Source organism: Bolinopsis microptera, chromosome 8 (assembly GCF_026151205.1).
Source record: "Bolinopsis microptera isolate Bmic1 chromosome 8, MBARI_Bmic_1.0, whole genome shotgun sequence".
Taxonomy (NCBI): Eukaryota; Metazoa; Ctenophora; class Tentaculata; order Lobata; family Bolinopsidae; genus Bolinopsis; species Bolinopsis microptera.
This window is the reverse complement of record NC_087079.1, coordinates 12,042,195-12,062,151: the sequence shown is the minus strand read 5'-3', so window position 1 is coordinate 12,062,151 and position 19,957 is coordinate 12,042,195. Positions and strand designations below refer to the sequence as shown.

Sequence of the window (19,957 nt, the reverse complement as noted above, 5' to 3'; positions counted from 1 at the left end):
ACAAAGGGTAGGAAGGATTAGCTCAAGGTGCTCTGACAGGAGTTCTTTAGGTAGTGGATCAATCGATGAGGTTTTGATGCCAGATTCTTTGATCATTTCTCTAACTTCAAAAATAGTAGCTTTTCTAAATTCAGATAATGCCTGGCCATTTAAGTTTGGAGAGCTATTAGTCACAGTAGTGTTGGGAAATGACGCACGGATTTTCTCAATTTTTTCAGTAAAATAATGGTTAAAGTCATTTACAGTTTCCTGAAGATTTTCTGAAGATGGTAATGTGAGGTTCTTTTCTTTATCCAGGAAAGTGTCTACAAATTTGTAGAGGCTCTTTTGTGAATGTTTGTATTTTTGGAAAGTATTAGAGAAAAACAGCTTTTTCTTTTTGTCAGCTAGCTCTGAACAGTGCTCTCGCAAATGAACGAAGATAGAATGATCAATGTCAAGACTTGACTTTTTCCAGGCTGTCTCTGCTTTCCTTCTTTCGGCTCTTGCAACTTTGTATTCACCATCAAACCAGGGGGCTGTGGGAATATCTTTGATGGTTTTGGAATATTCTGGAGCATGTAAATTGAGAATATGTTGACACCCATTATCAAATTGAGTCACAACATCACAGAAGCTCTTTCCTTCAAAAACCAACTCAGATAGAGCAACAGATAAATCACCTTTAAATTGTTCCTGATCTATGTCTCTGATCTTTCTAAAGCGTATGACTTTTTCACATTTGTCAATGTCAGGAGGCTTATGAAGCTGAAATACAATTGGATAATGGTCACAGGATGGAAAGCTTTTGGCCATGTTTTGCATCACCTCAACGGAATTTTGATCTACTACTTTGTGTGAAGCAATGACAGGATCAAGAATGTGACCTTTTTTATGTGTTGGTGAGAAGACAAGTTGATGAAGCCCAAAAGATGATAGTATGGTGCTCCACTCACTCACATGAGCAGAGATTCTATCTAGGTGCATATTAACATCCCCACATAACAAGAAATGCTTGTATTTAGAAAATGCATCAGTCAAGAAATCTTCAAAATCAGAAAGGAACTTTCCCAAGGACCCAGGTGGACGGTAGATACAAGAGCAGAATACGACAGACCCATCAACCAGTTTCAGTTTTGCATTAATTGCCTCAAATGAACCGTCATTGTTGGCAAAAACTTTGATTAGACGAACACATGATTTGTAGATTATGGCAACACCTCCACCTGATTTGTCTTTGCGATGCATTTGGTAAAGTTTATAGCCATGGTTTTTTATTTGTGCAGTGGTATTATTGTTCTCATCAGTTAGCCATGTTTCAGTGACAAAGAAAATAGAGATATTATTATCTTCTAAAAAGTTCATAACATGGTCAACTTTGTTATTAAGAGAGCAAACATTCCAGCTTGCACATCCCATGCTTAGGTTCTTAACTTCAGTCTTGTTCTTCACCAGTTTTTTCGGGTGTAATATGAGATTGATTGCTTAAGCTTGTGCTGTTCAGAGATATACGCTGGGCATGATCTGTCTGTGGCTGAGTGAGTGTATTGCTCATCAGTTCTCTTAGAATGCATTATATTTTGACAATATATCTAGAGGAAACTATGGTAACATCAAACAAGAGTTGAAATTAGTTATCAGATGGCTTCAGGCTAATAAACTATCCCTGAATAATGAAAAAACAAAACTAATGATCCTTGACTCTAAGCCTAACCTTGATGCCATCCTTGTTGAAATTTGTGATGACCTTACTTTGGTAATCTGTGAAACTAAATCCCATAAGTACCTTGGACTTATAGTTGACAGCAGATTGACATTTAATGAACATATTGATAACATTAAGAAAAAGATATCCAAAAGAATTGGTGCTATGTATAGATCAAAAAAACTTCTCCCTCTTAAGTTCAGGAAGATGTTTGCTAATGCACTTATGTTGCCACATTTTGACTACTTAGACACCATCTGGTCAAGAACATATAAAAAACGACTAGGAGAGTTAGATATCATGTACAAAAAGGTTGCTAAAATAGCCCTAGATGTAAACATCAGAGAGAGGTCGGTTAATGTATACAAAAATATGGGATGGCTTCCTCTCCATTTGAGACGACAGGTTCATCTTAGCTCATATATGTACCGTATAATCAATGAAACATGTCCAAAGCATTTTATCGGGAAATTTTCGTATATTTCTGGTGGATCACGTGAGGCAGAAAACTGCAATCTTTATACTCCTAAATCAAGATCTCACAAGGAGTTTAACTATCTAGGAACTAAGGCCTGGAACATATTACCAAAGTCCCTTAGAGAGTGTGACGACGTTAAGAAATTTTCTAAGTTATACAAAGAAACTCTTATGAATATGTTGCTAACTGATGAGAATTACCAAGGGGATAACTCTTACGATAAATTCATGATCCCACCCAACACTAGCCAATGTATCTAGGCAGTTATGTTATTTCGGTTAAGTTATCTCAGTACATAAGTGAATCCAATCTATCCCCTGCAATCAAAGTATTTCCATGCCTATTAAGCTATTACAGGAAATTAGGAACATCAGTGGAAAGGTGCACTGTCAATCATTATTGCTCCATACCTCCAGTCCTCCTGTTATGTGCAATTCTCACTGTATGCTCCTCATTTGTATCAATTATATTGATGCTACATTGTTATTGAATATGAAATAATTTTCAACCGTATTAATTTATTAACTTATTGTAAATAGCAAGTTTGACAAAGGGATTACGTTTATTTTACCCGGAGTTCGTTTAAGTTTAGTATTGTAAATAGTTAATTTGACGAAGGGAATACGTCTATTTTACCCTGAGTTATGTTTTAGTTCAATCTTGACACAATTTTAAAATTATAATTTAATTATTTTATATATATGTATTGTCCATAACTAGGGTGGCCTGCTAACAGAACCATGATCTGCCTTGATTCATCCTTCAGCACAGAGAAAAGCTCCTTTTTTTATACATTATGATTACAGAGGATCTGATATTTAGATATATATTGCTGTGCTGTAAAAATTGACTTTATTTATTTATTTATTTATTTTTAGAATTTTTACAGTTTACACAGGAGGGATGGAATGAATTTGTGTCTTTATTTGTACATGAGTTAGTTTCATGATCTTCAGTACAATGAGCACAGACATGGTTAGCTGCTTTGCATTGGGCTGAGTAATGACCAAACTTTTGGCATTTATTACATCAATTACATAGTAGCAAGTCATACCAGACAAAAGTATCTCAATCAGGCAGGCACTCATTGATAAAAATAATTAGTAAGATTAGCGCATGAAATGAAATGAAATAATGTGCTTATGTCCCACCCATGTATATGTGGTTATCAAATATAAACACAAGTTTCAAGAAACGATCTACTCGATTATAGGGGCAGGGATGAGGTTGTATGAGACTTCTGATAAAGGGGTCTCATGTTTGGTTTCCACCTTCTTTCCTCTGTACCCTAGTAGAGCAATAAGAGTTGTTCTCAACATTACAAATCTTATCCTCGTTTTCACATGCTTCACTACATCGCAGTATTCCAAATAATATGCATATAAATTTAGCAATGGTAAAACTTAGCATACTAGTATCATTTACTTTGAAATCAAGTTTATTCGGATATATATTTATTGATTGATTGTGTATTGAATTGGTGAAAAATAATAAAATTGTCTTTTCTCAAAAAAATTTCTTTTCTCAATAGTCTAACTATGAGGTTAGACACCTATAATTCCATTAATGAATTAATAAATACAAACGGGTAGAAAATAAACCACTTTGTAACTTTGAAAATTGTCAACTAAAAATAAAATTCCATAAATGCACATCACAACAAGATGTAGTTCAGGCCCTCGCCTATCAAACACTCCTCGACTTTTTATGATCTAGGAGTGTGAATCTGATATTCACATCGAAGAGTGCCGTGGTAATTTTCGATAAATGTTCAATTTCAGTGTTTTCATAACAATTCCCTGTTTAGTTCAAGAAAACAATAAATTTCAAGAAAGCAACAACATTTTTTTAACTTCATGAATCGAGATCCAATCTTTCACAATTTATTCAAAATCAATATATGCACTTTAATACAAACCACTTGGAATATTATTTTTAAAGCTAAAATAGCTATGTGTAAAACTGATAATACAGGGGGAAGTGAAATTGAAAATGATTTCGTAATATGTGAACGATCCCATATTTCATTGTTCATACAAATCAAATGTCAAATCCCACCGTATCTCTATTCTCTTTATGTTTATAAAAATAATAACTTGTAAACTTGGGTGTTGGGGTCCCCAGGTTGCAGGTACAAGCGTGCTTAATCATTGGAGGACTTCGCCGCTTCGACGCGCCGCGCAAAGTTGCTCTGCTTCGATCGTTGCTCTGCTTCGCGACGGACGCGGATTGATATCGTCAATCAAGCTTAATCACTTTAATTCAGTCGATCTTCGAGATTGTTCTAAAAGGGCCCCCGACATAACAGTTGAAACCAACTTAAATCAATGTATTTTCGGTTGTAGGTTTACAACCTACCAGGACGCGCGCCGAGCTGAGTTGGAACAAATATTTTACGAGTCACGAGTATCAACCGTTAAATTTTCGGACACTCCCAGGAACCCTGACCGGATGGGGCTTAACTTTGAAAGTAAAAGAGTTGGAGACTTCCGGTTTTTTGTAACATGTTCCTTTTTTAAAAGTAACGTTACCTCTCCAGGAGGAAAATTCAAGACAACGTAATTGTTGAGTTATCTCAAAATCTCCAGAAAACTCCCCTTTCGGGCCGATCAAAAGTTTGCAACTTTAACTTTGCGGATTCCTGTACTCTGGTTGGCTGAATTGTGTCACGTGGTAGCTGCTTGAACATTGGAATGCGCCACGCGTGCAAATCATGCTTGCTGTCGCGCGCGAGGTCGAGCCGTCTGTTTAAATTAAACCAACTCTAGTACCACCACCAGCCGGTAACTTTTCCTGGGTGCATAATAACTTGCAAAATGCAGCGATTTCATTGGACGAGAGCAACTGTTGGCGACGTTTGACTACAAATGGCAGCGTTTGATCGAAAACCTGGTTTCAGCTCCCTTAGCGAAATATTGGCAGAAAACTTTCTCGATCATCACGTTGCTCTAACCATTGGAGGACTTCGCCGCTTCGACGCGCCGCGCGGCGCGAACTAGCATTCTTGCTTCGCATCGTCGACGATCGTTGCTCTGCTTCGCAGAGCAACGATCTCGACGGATTGACATCGTCAATCAACTCTAACCAGAGCCCTCTCGCTTGCAGTAGCGCGCGTCACGCAGTATGCGTATACAAATGGCTATGTTAGGAGGTGCACCATAAAAATAAACTTGCTCGGATTTTAAAAATTTTTGTACCATTGTTTTCTAGACTGTGAGAATTTTCACAATACCAAATTTGTCATATCTTTTTGGAAAGATTAGTGAGTTTTGCAGCTAGGTGCCATATTTGATGGTGCGCGGCTTTTGGAGCAAAATTAGATGTAAAAGTCGCGTAATTTGACCAAATTTGACCAAATTCGTTTATTTTTGTCGTATTATTTGGATATATCTTCAGTTCCTTGAATGAGATCATTCTGAAAATTGGTGACGACCTTCCAATAGGGCTTTTACAACTGTCCGAAAAATTTGGTGGATATCGGAGTTGATATAGTGATCAAAATGGGGCAAAATACGGTGCTTTTAGCTGTAACATAATGTTTGATGGTTGGATATGCTTTAAACTTTTCGGATACATTTCTTGTAAGTCTATGAGTAAGCTTACCAATTTTTGTTGCAATCGGAGGTCGGGAAGAATACTTAATATCTATTTGTTTGAAGAAAATTGTGCTGGCCGAAATTAGCGCTAAAAACCATCCCACAGTCGGCACGCGCGGCTCACTGTCGATGGCGCACTACCTAGCTATGTATGTGAAATCATCACGTGAAATGACCGTACGTATAAGGAAGTTAGTCTAATTTCTCGTTAGTATAGGGTTTCAGCGTATGCTTTTGTTAAGGATTAGGTAAGGGGTTATATGATCAGATAAGAGGGTTAGAGTTTCGAATAGTCGTTCAGCCAGCTAGCAAGATTGTAGACAAGAGAACGGGTTGAGAAAGTCACGTGACAGTCGACAGTCGAGTGATTAATCATCATCCCCCAGGTGAGGAGCGTACCTTTTGCATTTTGGGTTCAGCTGCGGGTCTTGTTACATGTAATGTGTGAGCTCAGGTCGCGTGATAGTCCCAGGGAGAGTGAAACATTATCATGATTATAACTTATTATTATGACTCATTATTGATTATATGATATGCAATATGAGCGCAGCTAGCCAGCCGACTAATATTTATGCGCGCGCGTCCTATGCGCGAAAATAGCAATACTCTGTATATAAAGTTGACATATTTACTAGTCGTACAGTTAAAGTTTGGTTATGTCCCATACGAAAACTAGGAACTTCATAATAAATTCTCGTACAAAATCAATTGACAAAGCAACTTTTATTTCACCAATTTACTACATGTAATCGTAGGTCTGACCACGATTATAAAGATACGTAAATCAAAACATCGTCAAAGTTGCCAATTTTCAAAAAGACAAAACAACTACCAGACCATTGCATGCTCTATTATTTGATGTAACACTGAAACATTTATGCACGTTAAACTAACGTTAACTTAAAAATGTCATCGTTTCGATGAATGTACAACCAGAAAGTTCATTTAACTCCGTGATTTCAGATCGTCCAGCGGTATCATTGGCTCACAATCGTTCTTTACCTCATATAGTAAAACTCAAGAAACACAATATTTAAACTCAAGCTAAGCAGTTTGATCAAACTTAAAACCTGAATTGAGCACAAAACAATTTGGAAGTCATCGATTTGGTCTTTTTCCAAATAAGACTATAAAACATGGTTATATTTGTTAACACGGAATAAACATTGACAGAGGAGTTTTGAGAGTCAGTAGGAAGGGGAGGAGGGGTGTGTTAGGGCTGTTTATTTTCTGTTTTTGTTTCGTGAAATTATCCACTGCATCGTTATGTCTGAAAATATAACTTTTGTATGCACTAAATATTGTGATAACAACTTTTAAAAGTTACAACAAGATGTTATGTAATTAGTAAACAAGAAATGTACCAGAAGAAATAAAATGATGGGAAAATGTAAAGACCCAGTGTAAGGTACCTAGGTTGTGTTTGTCTTTGCAGGATATCGAGTAACACGATATGTCTCTATCCGTCACTAACTTTAACTCCCTGTAATAGATTAAACTTATATCACTGTTCCTCACTAGATAAACACAACGGGAGAGGGTAGTCACTAGTAAAGTCACCTACCTATGTAGTATGTCACACATGTTGAGATTTGTTAAGCTTTAACAGGGCCATCACGTTGTGTGACCACCCCACAGAGAGGAGATCTCAAATTTTGATCGGAAAATGTTCCCATGACTGTTGTCTCGTGCCGTACCATAAACAATTTATATAACTTACCAAGTTACCATAAACATCAAATACCTCCCAATTATTTGTTAGCTGTTCCAGAGAGGGATGCTACTTACATCTTGTCAATAAGCTGGTTTTCATCCAGCGAGTTTGGCAGATCTTTCTTATTCCCCAGAACTAGCACCTGAAGATTAAAACAACATTATACTAAGATATACGTAAAAATATGTTGTAGTATAATCTCACAACTTCTGTTCACAATTATACCATGCAACATTGATGATGCTCAAGTACTCTGTTGCCACTAGCCAAGTAATATAATTTATCTAATGTAAATCCCCAAAAGCAAAAGTGTAAATATGTAATAATGAGATAACATGTTCCTTAAAACAGTTAAATAATTCGTAATTTCACATTCATATTTAAAGACGTACCGGAATGCCAACAAGTTGAGGTTTGGACAGTAGATTGTGCAGTTCCTGCTTGCTCCCCTCTAATCTCTCGTGATCTGCCGCATCAACCATGTACACTATACAGGACACACCTCTGCAATATCTCTCCCACATGCTTCTAAAACGAGGCTGTCCGCCGATATCCCACAACTGGGTGATAGTTATATTACATATTACATATTACATGTTACATGCTACATACTACACGCTACATGTTACATATTACATGTTACATATTACATGCTACATATTACATATTTAATAAGCAATCTATTGGTTAAGTCGTGGATAGTGGAAATATCCCATAATTGGCAGGAGATAGTAGGGGTCTATACTGGGTCTATACGGGGTCTATACTGGGTCTATACTATACTCTATAAGAATTAAACCCGAACATTTGGTTGGAAATATAAACATTGATTATATAATGTGCACATTAAGTACAATATGTTTGAAGCATTAATAACGCTGTATACTAAAGCTGTGGCTTATACAGAATACAGTACGGCGAGGTCACGAGCTGGTATACACGTTAGTCTCGTGATATAAAGCTAATAGCTCATTGAACATTACAAAGACATCTATCTGTGTGAATGAGTGATAAACCGTATTATATTATCTACAATAGATCACTTACATCAGTAAGTTAGGTCATGTTCAAAATGTTCGAATACAAATATTGGTCAAAATGCCAAAGGAAGATTCACGAACAGTAGCGGACATGTCATTTGTCAGGTGTTGGTGAAATCCACATTGTTGGATCACGTGACGATGCAAACATTCACCTTTATATAGTAACGTTATAAAGTACAGGGTGAAACCCAAAAATGGACGATAGAGCCAAATTTTCATAAATTAGTAACATAAACTATATAGTAAACTTTAGCTTTATAGTAACATTATAAAGTATATAGTAACCTTTATAGTAACATTCCCTTTAGTAACTTTTCTCATGTTGAAGCCGACTGTAGGAATCATGTCTTCATTAAACTGCCCAGACTGAAAATTAAAATTAGAAATGTGTCATAGCATTGCTTTATAGTTTTTATTTAAATAGAATCAGGTCGAAAGGTTTTGTACAATTTTCATATAATTTAATACAAAATAAGTGTATGTATTTATCTTACCGCTAAAACGTTAACAAAAGTAGTTTTGCCACTATTTTGCATACCGACCAGTGTCAATTCCATCTCTTCTTTCCAGAACAGCGACCTGACAAAAACATCAAATACTCTTGGACACATTTTTGACTTTTGAGTATAATTATATAAATAAATCACCACGACAAAATGTACTTTATAAACCAATAATTGCAAAATAGTTGCACTTTGCAGTCATCTGACCTGATCCAATCGAGGAAACGTTGAACAATACTGGCCATCTTAACGTCTCCCTTAAACTGTGCTAGTTCATCCTATTAACAGAAAACTTAATTAGCTGTAACAATTAACTGTAATTAATGTTACATAAAATTATAATATATGACACATATAATATGATACATATAATTGTGATACATGATACATACATGCTACATATCGTACTATATAAGATATTATGTAACATTGCATGTATGTATATTGTATATAAAGCGAGACGAAATATATAGGTATATCTGTTGCCATTTACTGACACCACGGTATCAAATTTAACACGACTTTCGTGTTAAAGTTAGTGTGAGAGATAAACAATTGAAACTTTCAAGTTTGACGATGAGTACTCTATGACGATGAGTACTACTAGAGTAGCTCTAGTTCTATGATCTATCAGGTAACAGCTCATCATACAGTTTTAGTGCACACTTATTGATCACCAATATTGGTTATCTGTATTATCACTACACTGTTCAACTAACCCCTCCACCCTCGCTATCTCTTCCGCTTAGGGGTCGTTCACATATTACGTAATCAGCCGAGGGGGGAGGGGGGGTTTCCAAATGCTTACGGTTGATTACGGGGGGGTGGGGGGGGGGGGGGGGGGGGGGGGGGGGGGGGGGGGGGGGGGGGTTTCGGCCGTTGATAACGTAATCAAAATTTTCTTTTTTACCCTCTAGAATAATAACAATTTGACAATATTTTAATTCAAATTCCACTCAATTTCACTCTGATAGTGATAAAATTTAGAAATTGATTGAATATACGGCTATAATAGAAAGTAGTGCTTGGCCGGATATCATAACAATGATTTTGGCTCATCATGATAGCATGATCACAGATCAGGGTAGCATGAAACGTAGAGAAAAGTGTTTTCTAGGAAAAAATTCAAGGGGGCCATGATTACGTAATATTGCTGTCAGGAGGGGGGGGGAGTTGGGTCTTGATTACGGTTGATTACGGAAGGGGGGAGGGGGGGTAAAAATTGCTAAAATATTGATTACGTAATATGTGAACGACCCCTTACAACTTTACAAGGAAAAGTCAATTAGTTCTGTGTTCTACCTAAAAGCAAACAGAATTTTCCTGCATAAAATTTGGAGCCGCCCATTCAATATTTAATTTTTATCAACAAATTCTGGCTTGAATTTCATTCGTCAACAAATTTCATCAGTTACGCAATTTCAAACCAAAAGAATGTACAACTTGAAATAAGAGGTACTAGAAACGCAGTGTGCTTCAAAGAAAGCAACATAGTTTATTTCGTTGATAATTCGCCTCAAATTTAAGCTAGCAACTTGAAACTTCCCGTGTGCTATGATGCTGCGGAATCTGTGTTCAAAATTTCATGCAAAAATCCATCAGGAACCTTTTTATTTGGCCCATTCATTTTTCTGCTAGATAGGCACTGATAGGATTTCATAAAGAGCTTATGGAACTTTGTCGTTTATAATTAGTGCATTATGTTCAGAATTTGAAACCGAATCGACTCCCAAAAGTTCAAGGCATTGAGGAGCTGCACGGCGCGGCGGAACCACCTTGCCTGAACAACTGTAGAATAATTTGTGGGTTATTAACACTGATCACATGGTTGCCTTTTTTGAAAATCCTGTATTATAAACATTTCATGGAATCCATTCTACTTTATACACAATATTTCATTGTTTATCATATTATGATAAACAATAAAGTCATAAAATAAGAATATATTCCATTTATAATTTCATAAAACCAATTGCAAAATCAAAAGTAACAAAATAGTCCTAGTGATTGGAGAGATTGCACAAGAGGAACCTTTGTAACTCAGTACCGCTACATATATATACACACCACCCTCAAACTCAAAGAAAGCTGAACTGGTAAGAGCAACCTCCTCAACGAGAAAGCGCTATAATTTTATCATGTCTCTGAAGGTTGACTATGTGGACGTATGACGCACCACCTTAATGGTGTCACGTGTGAGGTTGTGGGATATCCTCAGGAATAACCAAAACATCCTCTCCCTCTACAAGTACATCCTTTAAACAACACAACATAAAATCGTTATCCAGCGCAGGAAACAGATACCGGTCATCATTGAAACGTTCGTGTGACATAGATGTTATGTTCATATGAGTTAGCAAGTGTTTGGATATATCAGGTAGCGATGATTGGTCGCAGAAGGGGCAGTCTGAGTCCATTATAAGATACCGGATATAGTTTATCAGTTTTACCTGAGGTAGTATATTAGCTTTTAACCTTCATTAAACTTTGCAGTTAATATTGCCAATAGCCACGGTTTGCTTGTGCTCGAGTTGACAGAAAGTCGCCTGAAGTCTATAATATGAACTCACAACTGACCTGCTTGTAATAAGACATGCCGTTACACAAGCTGTCCAAGTCTATGCGGTGTTGGGATCTCATGTGTTGTTTGATAGCAGTAAACTTGGAGTAAACTACACTGCACACTAAGCACTGTATCTCCGGAGCTGAGCCTTCCCAGTCTGACCAGTCTTCTTCAGTTGGACTTCCTGTACGGGCCCGGGTTAGTGGTTATTACAAAACCGATCAGAATGTCGCTTGCAAATCTTTGCACGTGCGAGTTCAACACCGTTACCATGGTTACTATGCACCTTTTTATGTTTCGTTCAATTTGCACGTTGGCGGTCGTACATAAAGACAGACATAATTTTTCGAATTATGATAATGATCTCTACCTCCTCCTAAAAGAAGAGTTTTTCAATCTGCGCTTGAATCTTTCTTACCATTCCGGGGGTCTGAACCATCATTATCGTCTTTACTCAAAGTCTTCCAACTCTTTCCAAATTCTCGGTAGTTTACGATGTAATACTTGTCAAATTCTGAAAAATAATTTACAACATAGATATTAGATAACGCCTATTTATAGAGGTAAGTTTTTAATGTAGAAGCGTATTCAAATGTTTGATAAATAAATGAATTTAAACAAAATCAAATTAACATAATATAATTTATTAATGCTTTTCATACAAAGTAACAACGAAGTCTTCATGTTATAATGTATGCTGGGTTTGGACAGGATATTACCGGCTTAAAACATTTCCATCGCGTTACATAATACTCAATAAATGTAATAGATTTGTAGTGTTGTAATTAGTTTAAAATTGCTTAGTCAATGTATGACTAAGCAAGTAAGCAATGCACCGCTCAATGATTACATAATTTATAATTGTATGAAACGTTAACAGATCAGATTTAGGCGGTCAAACAGAGAAGCAACATTTAATAATTGTATTCGCAATTTTTATTAGAAGGCTAGCATATAAGGTCTATCTTATTATGAGAGGCCACTAATTTATTTATGATAATATCACGATTCATAGATGTGGATTCTGGTAGGAGGTGAGGCATATTTGTTTACCTTAAAGTTGGCACGTGTCACGTGATCAATCGATGCAATTATACTATATTATATGGGATAATTGATGCACATTTCACACTATATAAGGCATAAGTAGTTCTGATGACGTCACTGTGCACAACTTGAAAAACTCTGCACGCATTTTGGGGTGTCCCGTCGATCTTTATGTGGTTTGGCTGAAGGTAAATTCAAATTTTGTGCTGTGTTCTGTTTCATGTAAATTATGCATACATCATGTCATGTCAATTGTCATTTGTCATATTATTGTAACGTATGACTGGATTGCAAATATTATCCTAATTTGCTTTTCTTTGTAGAGATTTTCATTATTATTGTATAAAATTGGCATAAAATTGATAACTTTGTTTTACTGATAACCTTGTTTTACTGGTCGCATATCCATTATATTTCAACAAATAAGAGGGTTGCAGTGTTTTATATATAACCTGTGTTGCTAGGATTTAACTTCTTGTGTAATTTCTTCCTCATGTGTTCCCTAAGAGTTTTGTAATCTCGAAATGTTTTATCACAGTACAAACATTCTGCCCGTACCATCTTACTGCGCAGGTGCTCTATGAATTGAGCAGTATACACCTAAATGCACCCTGCATTAGATACAGCTTTAATGTTAAGTCAAAAATCCTGTATAAACTGGAGTAATAGTAATGTTTTTACCATATAAAATAATGATAACTTGAATATTATTTATTTTATAATTATTACAATAATTTTGTACAATATGCAGACGTTCATTATTTAAAAAAAGACATTCAATATAAAAAAAGAAAAGTTAAAGTTGGAGTTCAAGAAACTTAAGAAATGGAATTACCAAATTGTCAGGATGGCCCAGGGTAAAGCTGTGTTCGTGGTACAAATGTTCTGATATTTTGAATCTGTTTCCTTTTAGCTTGTCAGGACAGAAAAGACAGTCAATATTCAAACTCTCACATTCTCGTTCTTCCTGTAAGAGGGATATGTTAGTGCAGAATTGTAGTTTGGCTAACAATGAAGCCTAACATTTTGACAATACAACATATTTATATCAAGATTAAAGGATCCCTTGTAAAATGAAAATTTTAAATCTTTGAGTGCCAACCGATTTTATAACATTGAGGGCTACTTCCACAAAATTGTTCGTCCGATCGGCAATGTGCTCATATACAACAATAAAAAGCGGCCGTATTTCTTATGTTGAAAGTGTGCACAGGGACGACGGAAGGAAGCTAAAATATACAAAAAACATCTCGTTTGCTTGACTCTTTTGTGACTACGCCCCACAGCACTTTAGTCATGGATCGGGAAAAAATGTTTGAAAATTGTGAGCATTGTACCTGCTGTTGTTTTAAAACTTTGATCAATGTTTCATTGTATATCCTGCGCCTCAGAGTTTTGTCCTCCTGAGACGTGTCATTCAGCATGTAATACAACTCAGGGTAACTGTCTCCTTCTTTCTTGTGGACATTAATTCCGTGCAAGTGCTCAGCCAAGTTTGTTCCATGAACTTTGTTTCTCCAGTAATGAAGGTATTGTTGCATGTTGTACACTGTGTCCACGGAGGCTATGACCACTTTGTGCTCTGATAACAGGTGAGGCAGTATCGTATCCTGAATTAAAATTAGTATATTTTGAGACTACATTATATGCGTTTCTGTTGTTCAAACATTTGATAACCTTATAAAAATCCGTGAAAAAATCAAAGATCACATTTTCCTAAAGGTTCTCTAGTATATCATAGAGGACAATGTGAACTGACTACTTGGTATATAATCAAGTAAGGTTTCTCACTTTGAAACCACAGTAATTTGTGAACCTAATTACTTAACCAGTTAGGGTGAACCATGGAACTCATTGGTTTACTGCTGCTGAGTGCAGATGAGTCAATAAATAAATGAAGCAACTGGTTTATTCTTTACTGACCCCTTCCTCTAAATTCCTCACTATATATTTATACAAAGCCTATTGTTTTCAGTGACATGATAATCATTTAATCTTGTAAAATAGCTAATTGCCTGTTAAAAACCTCTGCCTTCTTTGATGTATTCCAGTTGAAAGTACAATCTCCCAAAAGACATGGTCCGTCAAGAGGAGGAGTTGATGTTGACATTGTACTTGAATTAAACAGTTGTTTTAGCACAAGTGGGTGCCAAGAAGCACTCCCTAGAAATTTTCAAAATGGTTGACTTACATACTTATTCAGCCATACTAACCTATTTAGAGAAACAAAATTTGAAGAACAAATACAGAATTGAATCTATAAAATTAAATCAACACATCTGATTCCACACCCAAAACATGAAGTGACATCCTTGGGCAAACCATTGAAAAATCCTGAAGGTGGGAAAATGATAATAGGAAGCTCCCCGCTATTAACCCAAAATAGTAAAAGATTTTCAAACAACCTTAAAAAGAAAAATGTCCAACCCAAATAGCGGTAAAAATAACGCGAACTATAAACCAGGGAGCCATCTAAAAATTAGGCAATATTAAACAACCATACAACTAGTGAAATCAAACACTGTACGATCCCGGCTACCTAAAAACCTCAACAAACAACAAACTATGACAAAATTAGTTAACAATAATAATAATAATAATGCTTGGTAAAGTTTCTCTTGGGAGAATTAAAATTAATAGAGGTCTATTCCAAGGAGACTCAGTATCACCTATTCACTTTATCATGAGTCTTATACCCCTGTCCATTCTTTTGAATAAGCATGACATAGGATACTCTCTGGAGAAGGGAGGTCGACCGAAAGTGTCACATAGGCTATACATGGACGACCTCAAGTTGTATGCCGAGAGTGAAGACGAAATGCAAACACTGGTTGATACCACAGCAGAGTTCAGCAGTGACATAAAAATGGAATTCGGACTAGAGAAATGTGCCGTGGTGAAGGTGAAGAAGGGAGCAAGAGCCGTTTTCGAAGGCATCTCCCTACCCACAGGTGAACAGATCCATGAGTTGGAGGACGACGGCTTTAAGTATCTGGGAATACTAGAAGCCAATGATATATTGCACAAAGAGATGAAAGCACTGGTTACAAAGGAGTATATCAGAAGAGTTAAAAAGGTTTTAAAATCCCAGCTTCATGGCAGGAATAGTATACAAGCAATTAACACCTGGGCTGTACCTGTGATAAGATATGGAGCTGGAATTCTCTCATGGAATGCTGGAGAGACCAAAGCCTTAGATGTCAAGACCCGGAAACTGATGAGGATAAATGGAGCTCACCACCCCCAAGGAGATGTTGATCGGTTATACGTAAGCCGTCAACTGGGTGGCCGTGGGCTACATAGTATAGAGGAAGTCGTAAAGAGAGAGGAGAATGCACTCACCACTTATGTGGTGAGAAGTAGAGACCCAGAACTGATTGCTCTAAAGGACTACTTTGTCAAAGACAAGATACTCTTGGGTGAAGAGATAGAGAAAGATATCGACCGAACACAACGCGAGGAAATCCGAAAGGAGAAGTGGACTGCTAAAGTGATGCACGGACAGTTCCCAAGGCAGATGATGGGTATAGCGGACCCGTTAACCTCTTGGAACTGGCTCACTCAACAAGACTTGAAGAAGGAGACAGAAGGATTGTTGATAGCAGCCCAAGACCAAGCACTTAGGACGAATTATGTGAAGCACAGGATTGACAAAACACCTGGCTCTTCTCCCCTCTGCAGACTCTGCAGAAATCATTACGAGACAATAGACCACATACAGAATGGGTGCCCAAAACTTTCACAGACAGAATATAAGTGTCGGCATGACAAAGTAGCTGCCGCATTGCACTGGAGTCTGTGCAAGGAATACGGCTTCCCACGCAGTAAAAGGTGGTACGAACACCGGGCAGAGAAGGTGCTGGAGAACGAAAAAGTCAAGATATTGTGGGACTTCCATGTCCAGTCGGACCACGTTATCGAACACTGCAGACCGGATCTCCTCCTGGTAGACAAGGTAACCAACGCAGCAACCATCATTGACGTTGCAGTCCCAGGAGATACCTGGATCCTGGATAGAGAACAAGAAAAGGTACTGAAATATCAAGACCTAAAAAGAGAAATTAAGAAGAACTGGAATTTACGAAAGGTCACAATCGTCCCTGTGGTGATAGGCGCATTAGGAACTAGATCACCATTAACTTTCGTAAACACCTCGACGCAGTCCACTGCAATCTGAGCATCTCTAATCTCCAGAAGACAGCTCTGCTAGGATCAGCCAGAATTCTCAGGATGGTCTTAGACATATGATATTATTGAGAGTATAATACACTGTAGATACTCTATATTTAGTTTATTCTTCACTGGATACTGTAATAAACACTTTTTACCTGGTCCTCTTATTTCTCTTCCCTTGCTATGCAAGCCCTGTCTCTTGTTTATACCATTTTTAACCCGTATATTGGGTAGACTGTGTATTTGTTATGTATTTTATATTTAATACAGTTTTGTGTACAAGTAATTATTGTTATTTAATGGACTAAGGGGTATACATGTGTTGGAGTTTTTCTCTTATTCTTCTTCTCTTGCTCTGCATGCCCTGATTCTTGTAGAAACATGATGTTTGTTTAAATATTGTATATTCTTGTATTGATTGTGGTATTTTGTGGGTCAGATTCAGCAATACCCAATGGGTACTTGCTGAATCACTGTTTTATACACTCTGTAGCCAGTCCCTGTGTTCCGTCCCTTGCCCTGCAAGCCCTGTTTCTTGATTATATAGCATTTATTTATCGTGTATTACATTGTAGTATGTAATAAACTTTTGTAGTAGTATATATAGTGTATATAGTATATATAGTGTAGGATTGTTTGAATTTCTTTTTGCTAGGTTTTATAATATTTATTTGTATAATTTGTGATTGTTTCTCCCGGTTTTCTTCCCTTGCGTAGCAAGCCCTGTCTCTTGTAAAAACAACCTAGAAAGATTTGTAGATACACATAGTCTCTACACCTTTACCCTCTGGTCCCTAGGGTCAGCTGATCCCGGGCCAGAGGGAAACTACCGACTGCCAAGGTTTGACGCCTAGGCAGTCGAGACCTCTTATTGAGACCCTTTATAATAATTTTGAGTTATATGATTTTGCGATATTTAAGTCACAGCTGCTTGCAATACATTATTGCTCAAAAATTGTTAAATTTGCTCGCTATACACTTAACATAACATTATAAATAATGCCTCTCTGGGCATCTCAAAAAAGAAATTCACAGAAAATGAACAAATTACGTTTGAAACCATATACTAAAATAAAATTCAGCTAAATACCTTTGGTATTAACCTTCTTCCTCTTAGCTACCATTAGATTCTCTTTCATATAACTTACATAACTATTCCTATTAGGCACAGACACATCTATCCTATCAAAGATGTCATATGACAGTTCCCAGTAGTGGCCAAGCTTATTTGCCTGATATCCTAGCTCATAATAGCGAATAACAATATAATAAATAAATCAAAAGCATGAAGAGGTCCAAAACCAACTCAAGCATGACACCAGATTAAAACCAACATTGAACACTAATATTGATAGTGGCAGCAGACTGAATTTTTTATTAAGGTACAATATTATGAGCACGTTTGAAAAGAAATGTTTTCAGCTACACTTTTAAAAAGTCCAATGTCTAGCAGTTCCAGCAATATAATAACACACGTGCGCTACCTAGGAAGCGCATATGTACAGGGTGGGCCAAAAGTAGATATTATAAAATTATTCAAACAATATACACATAATATAGCAATGACCCTATATAAAAACAAACCTTTAAGAATATAAAAAATTCCCTAAACACTCAAAAATTACCCTTGGCCTTGTGGCTCCAAGTTAAGATCTAGACTGTTTATATTAACAATGTTTTTTCTCGCACCTCTGTCTCCACGGAGAGAAATCACTACATTGTTCTTAGGATTTCAAAGCGAAGGCGCTTTCTGATGTAACCTACAGCATCCGAGTACCTCTGGCCAGTGTGGTACTCCATCTTACTGGCCAGCTTTTTTACCAGTCTTTCAGCCTCACTACCCATTCCACCAGAAGTCGAGAACACTAAAGGTGTGAAGCTTCCTTTCTCCACTTCAAGAACCCTTGCGTTGTAACATCGCTTTTTCTCATTTTCATGGGACTGGTACATTGCTGGGATCGATTTGCTTGCATTGGAGGGGGCTGGGGCATGAAATACCCTTACATCAAAATATGCCCTCTCTGAAGCATTCCAAATCGATTAGTTCAGCAAAGGTGTCTCTCAGCGAGTTGTGCCGCAGTGACACATATCCACCGAGTTTGCAGATGAGCGCATGGTTTGCTGAGTACTTTTGGCCACACGTACATGTCTTAGGGCTGTCCTTTAAGTTTAGGTTATATCTGAGTGCTATTGCGTCTGAGAACTGTTGTTTGTTCATCAGATATCCATACTCTTTTAAAGGTAGTGCTGTTAACCAAGCACTTGCCCCTTTCTCAGCAGCTAGTTGGAACATCAACTTTGCCAGTGGTGTTGACTCGAGCTCCTGGCGTATTTCGGCTTGTTTTTGTCGATAGAAGAGATTTCGTTCAGTTGTTATCTCAGTTTTCACTCCTTTGCTTACTCTCCAGTCCTCTGTGTAGTTGTCTACCTGCTTGAGAATAGCTTCTTTAAGGGGTTTTGTGGCTCTACATGAGAATTTGTACTCTCGGTCTGCCATGTCCATCATAACTGGTATACCCAATCCTCCATATCTTGGTGGTAGAGCCATTATGTTCCTTAGTTCATCAGTGCAGCTAAACAGCCTGTTGATGATAGCTGGGATAAACTCATCGCGTGTTACTTGTTCCAGAGGAGTGAGCCTATCTGCAACTCCTGGGGTAGTTCTGCACACATAGTTCCATCTTTTACTACGCCCATTAGTAGTATATACCCAGTATATGCCCATACATGTATGCACTGTATGCTATTTGAGGTTCTCTTGATGCTATATCACTTAATTGTTTAAGATCATGACACCATTCTTGAACTTTTTCCTCGATGAAAGCCCCTTTTCCTTCATCAGTTCCGATAAAGCTGCCCAGATATCGTCGACCAATACTTGTCACATTGACATCTGGGAACAAGTTTCTTGCCTTCTCTTCGTGCTCAGGCTTGACTATCACCCATGTCTTGGAAGATTTAGGGTTGTAACCAAAAAGTGGTCCTTTAATGCAGAGGTTATCCCACCATTTCCTCATTTCTTCCAGTTTTCGACTGGTAAGGTATTTGCTCGCAAATACTAAACTGAAGATCAAAGTGAACTCAACAATATCGGGAGAGTTTATTGTCACGATTGGAGCTTTTCAAGGCGACAGTTTGTCTGGAAACTTGTTCACT

At 37.3% G+C, this 19,957-nt stretch overlaps 3 protein-coding genes across 3 annotated transcripts in view; 1 reads left to right on the top strand and 2 right to left on the bottom strand.

The window, feature by feature from the left end:
- Positions 1 to 6,438: 6,438 nt before the first annotated feature.
- On the bottom strand, positions 6,439 to 12,357 carry LOC134819672 (ADP-ribosylation factor-like protein 8B). Its single transcript, XM_063829745.1, has 8 exons — positions 12,336 to 12,357; positions 9,226 to 9,298; positions 9,010 to 9,094; positions 8,801 to 8,881; positions 7,865 to 8,032; positions 7,547 to 7,614; positions 7,171 to 7,241; positions 6,439 to 7,028 (listed from the first exon to the last, which is right to left on the bottom strand). Exons 2-8 carry the CDS (start codon positions 9,261 to 9,263, stop codon positions 6,982 to 6,984), a joined length of 558 nt encoding a protein of 185 aa, XP_063685815.1. The 5' UTR covers positions 9,264 to 9,298; positions 12,336 to 12,357; the 3' UTR covers positions 6,439 to 6,981.
- The window catches only part of LOC134819666 (zinc finger protein 277-like), a 324,811-nt gene continuing 315,535 nt past the window's right edge, over positions 10,682 to 19,957 (bottom strand). Inside the window, exons 2-8 of the mRNA XM_063829737.1 lie at positions 14,655 to 14,791; positions 13,966 to 14,238; positions 13,464 to 13,595; positions 13,081 to 13,228; positions 12,000 to 12,095; positions 11,596 to 11,765; positions 10,682 to 11,468 (exon numbers count right to left, since the gene is read on the bottom strand). Of these exons, the coding sequence (XP_063685807.1) occupies positions 11,208 to 11,468; positions 11,596 to 11,765; positions 12,000 to 12,095; positions 13,081 to 13,228; positions 13,464 to 13,595; positions 13,966 to 14,238; positions 14,655 to 14,738 (1,164 nt within the window). The 5' untranslated portion in view covers positions 14,739 to 14,791 and the 3' untranslated portion in view covers positions 10,682 to 11,207. The remainder of the gene's footprint in view (positions 11,469 to 11,595; positions 11,766 to 11,999; positions 12,096 to 13,080; positions 13,229 to 13,463; positions 13,596 to 13,965; positions 14,239 to 14,654; positions 14,792 to 19,957) is intronic.
- On the top strand, positions 15,312 to 16,805 carry LOC134820150 (uncharacterized). Its single transcript, XM_063830371.1, has one exon. The coding sequence runs from the start codon at positions 15,312 to 15,314 to the stop codon at positions 16,803 to 16,805; it is 1,494 nt and encodes a 497-aa protein (XP_063686441.1).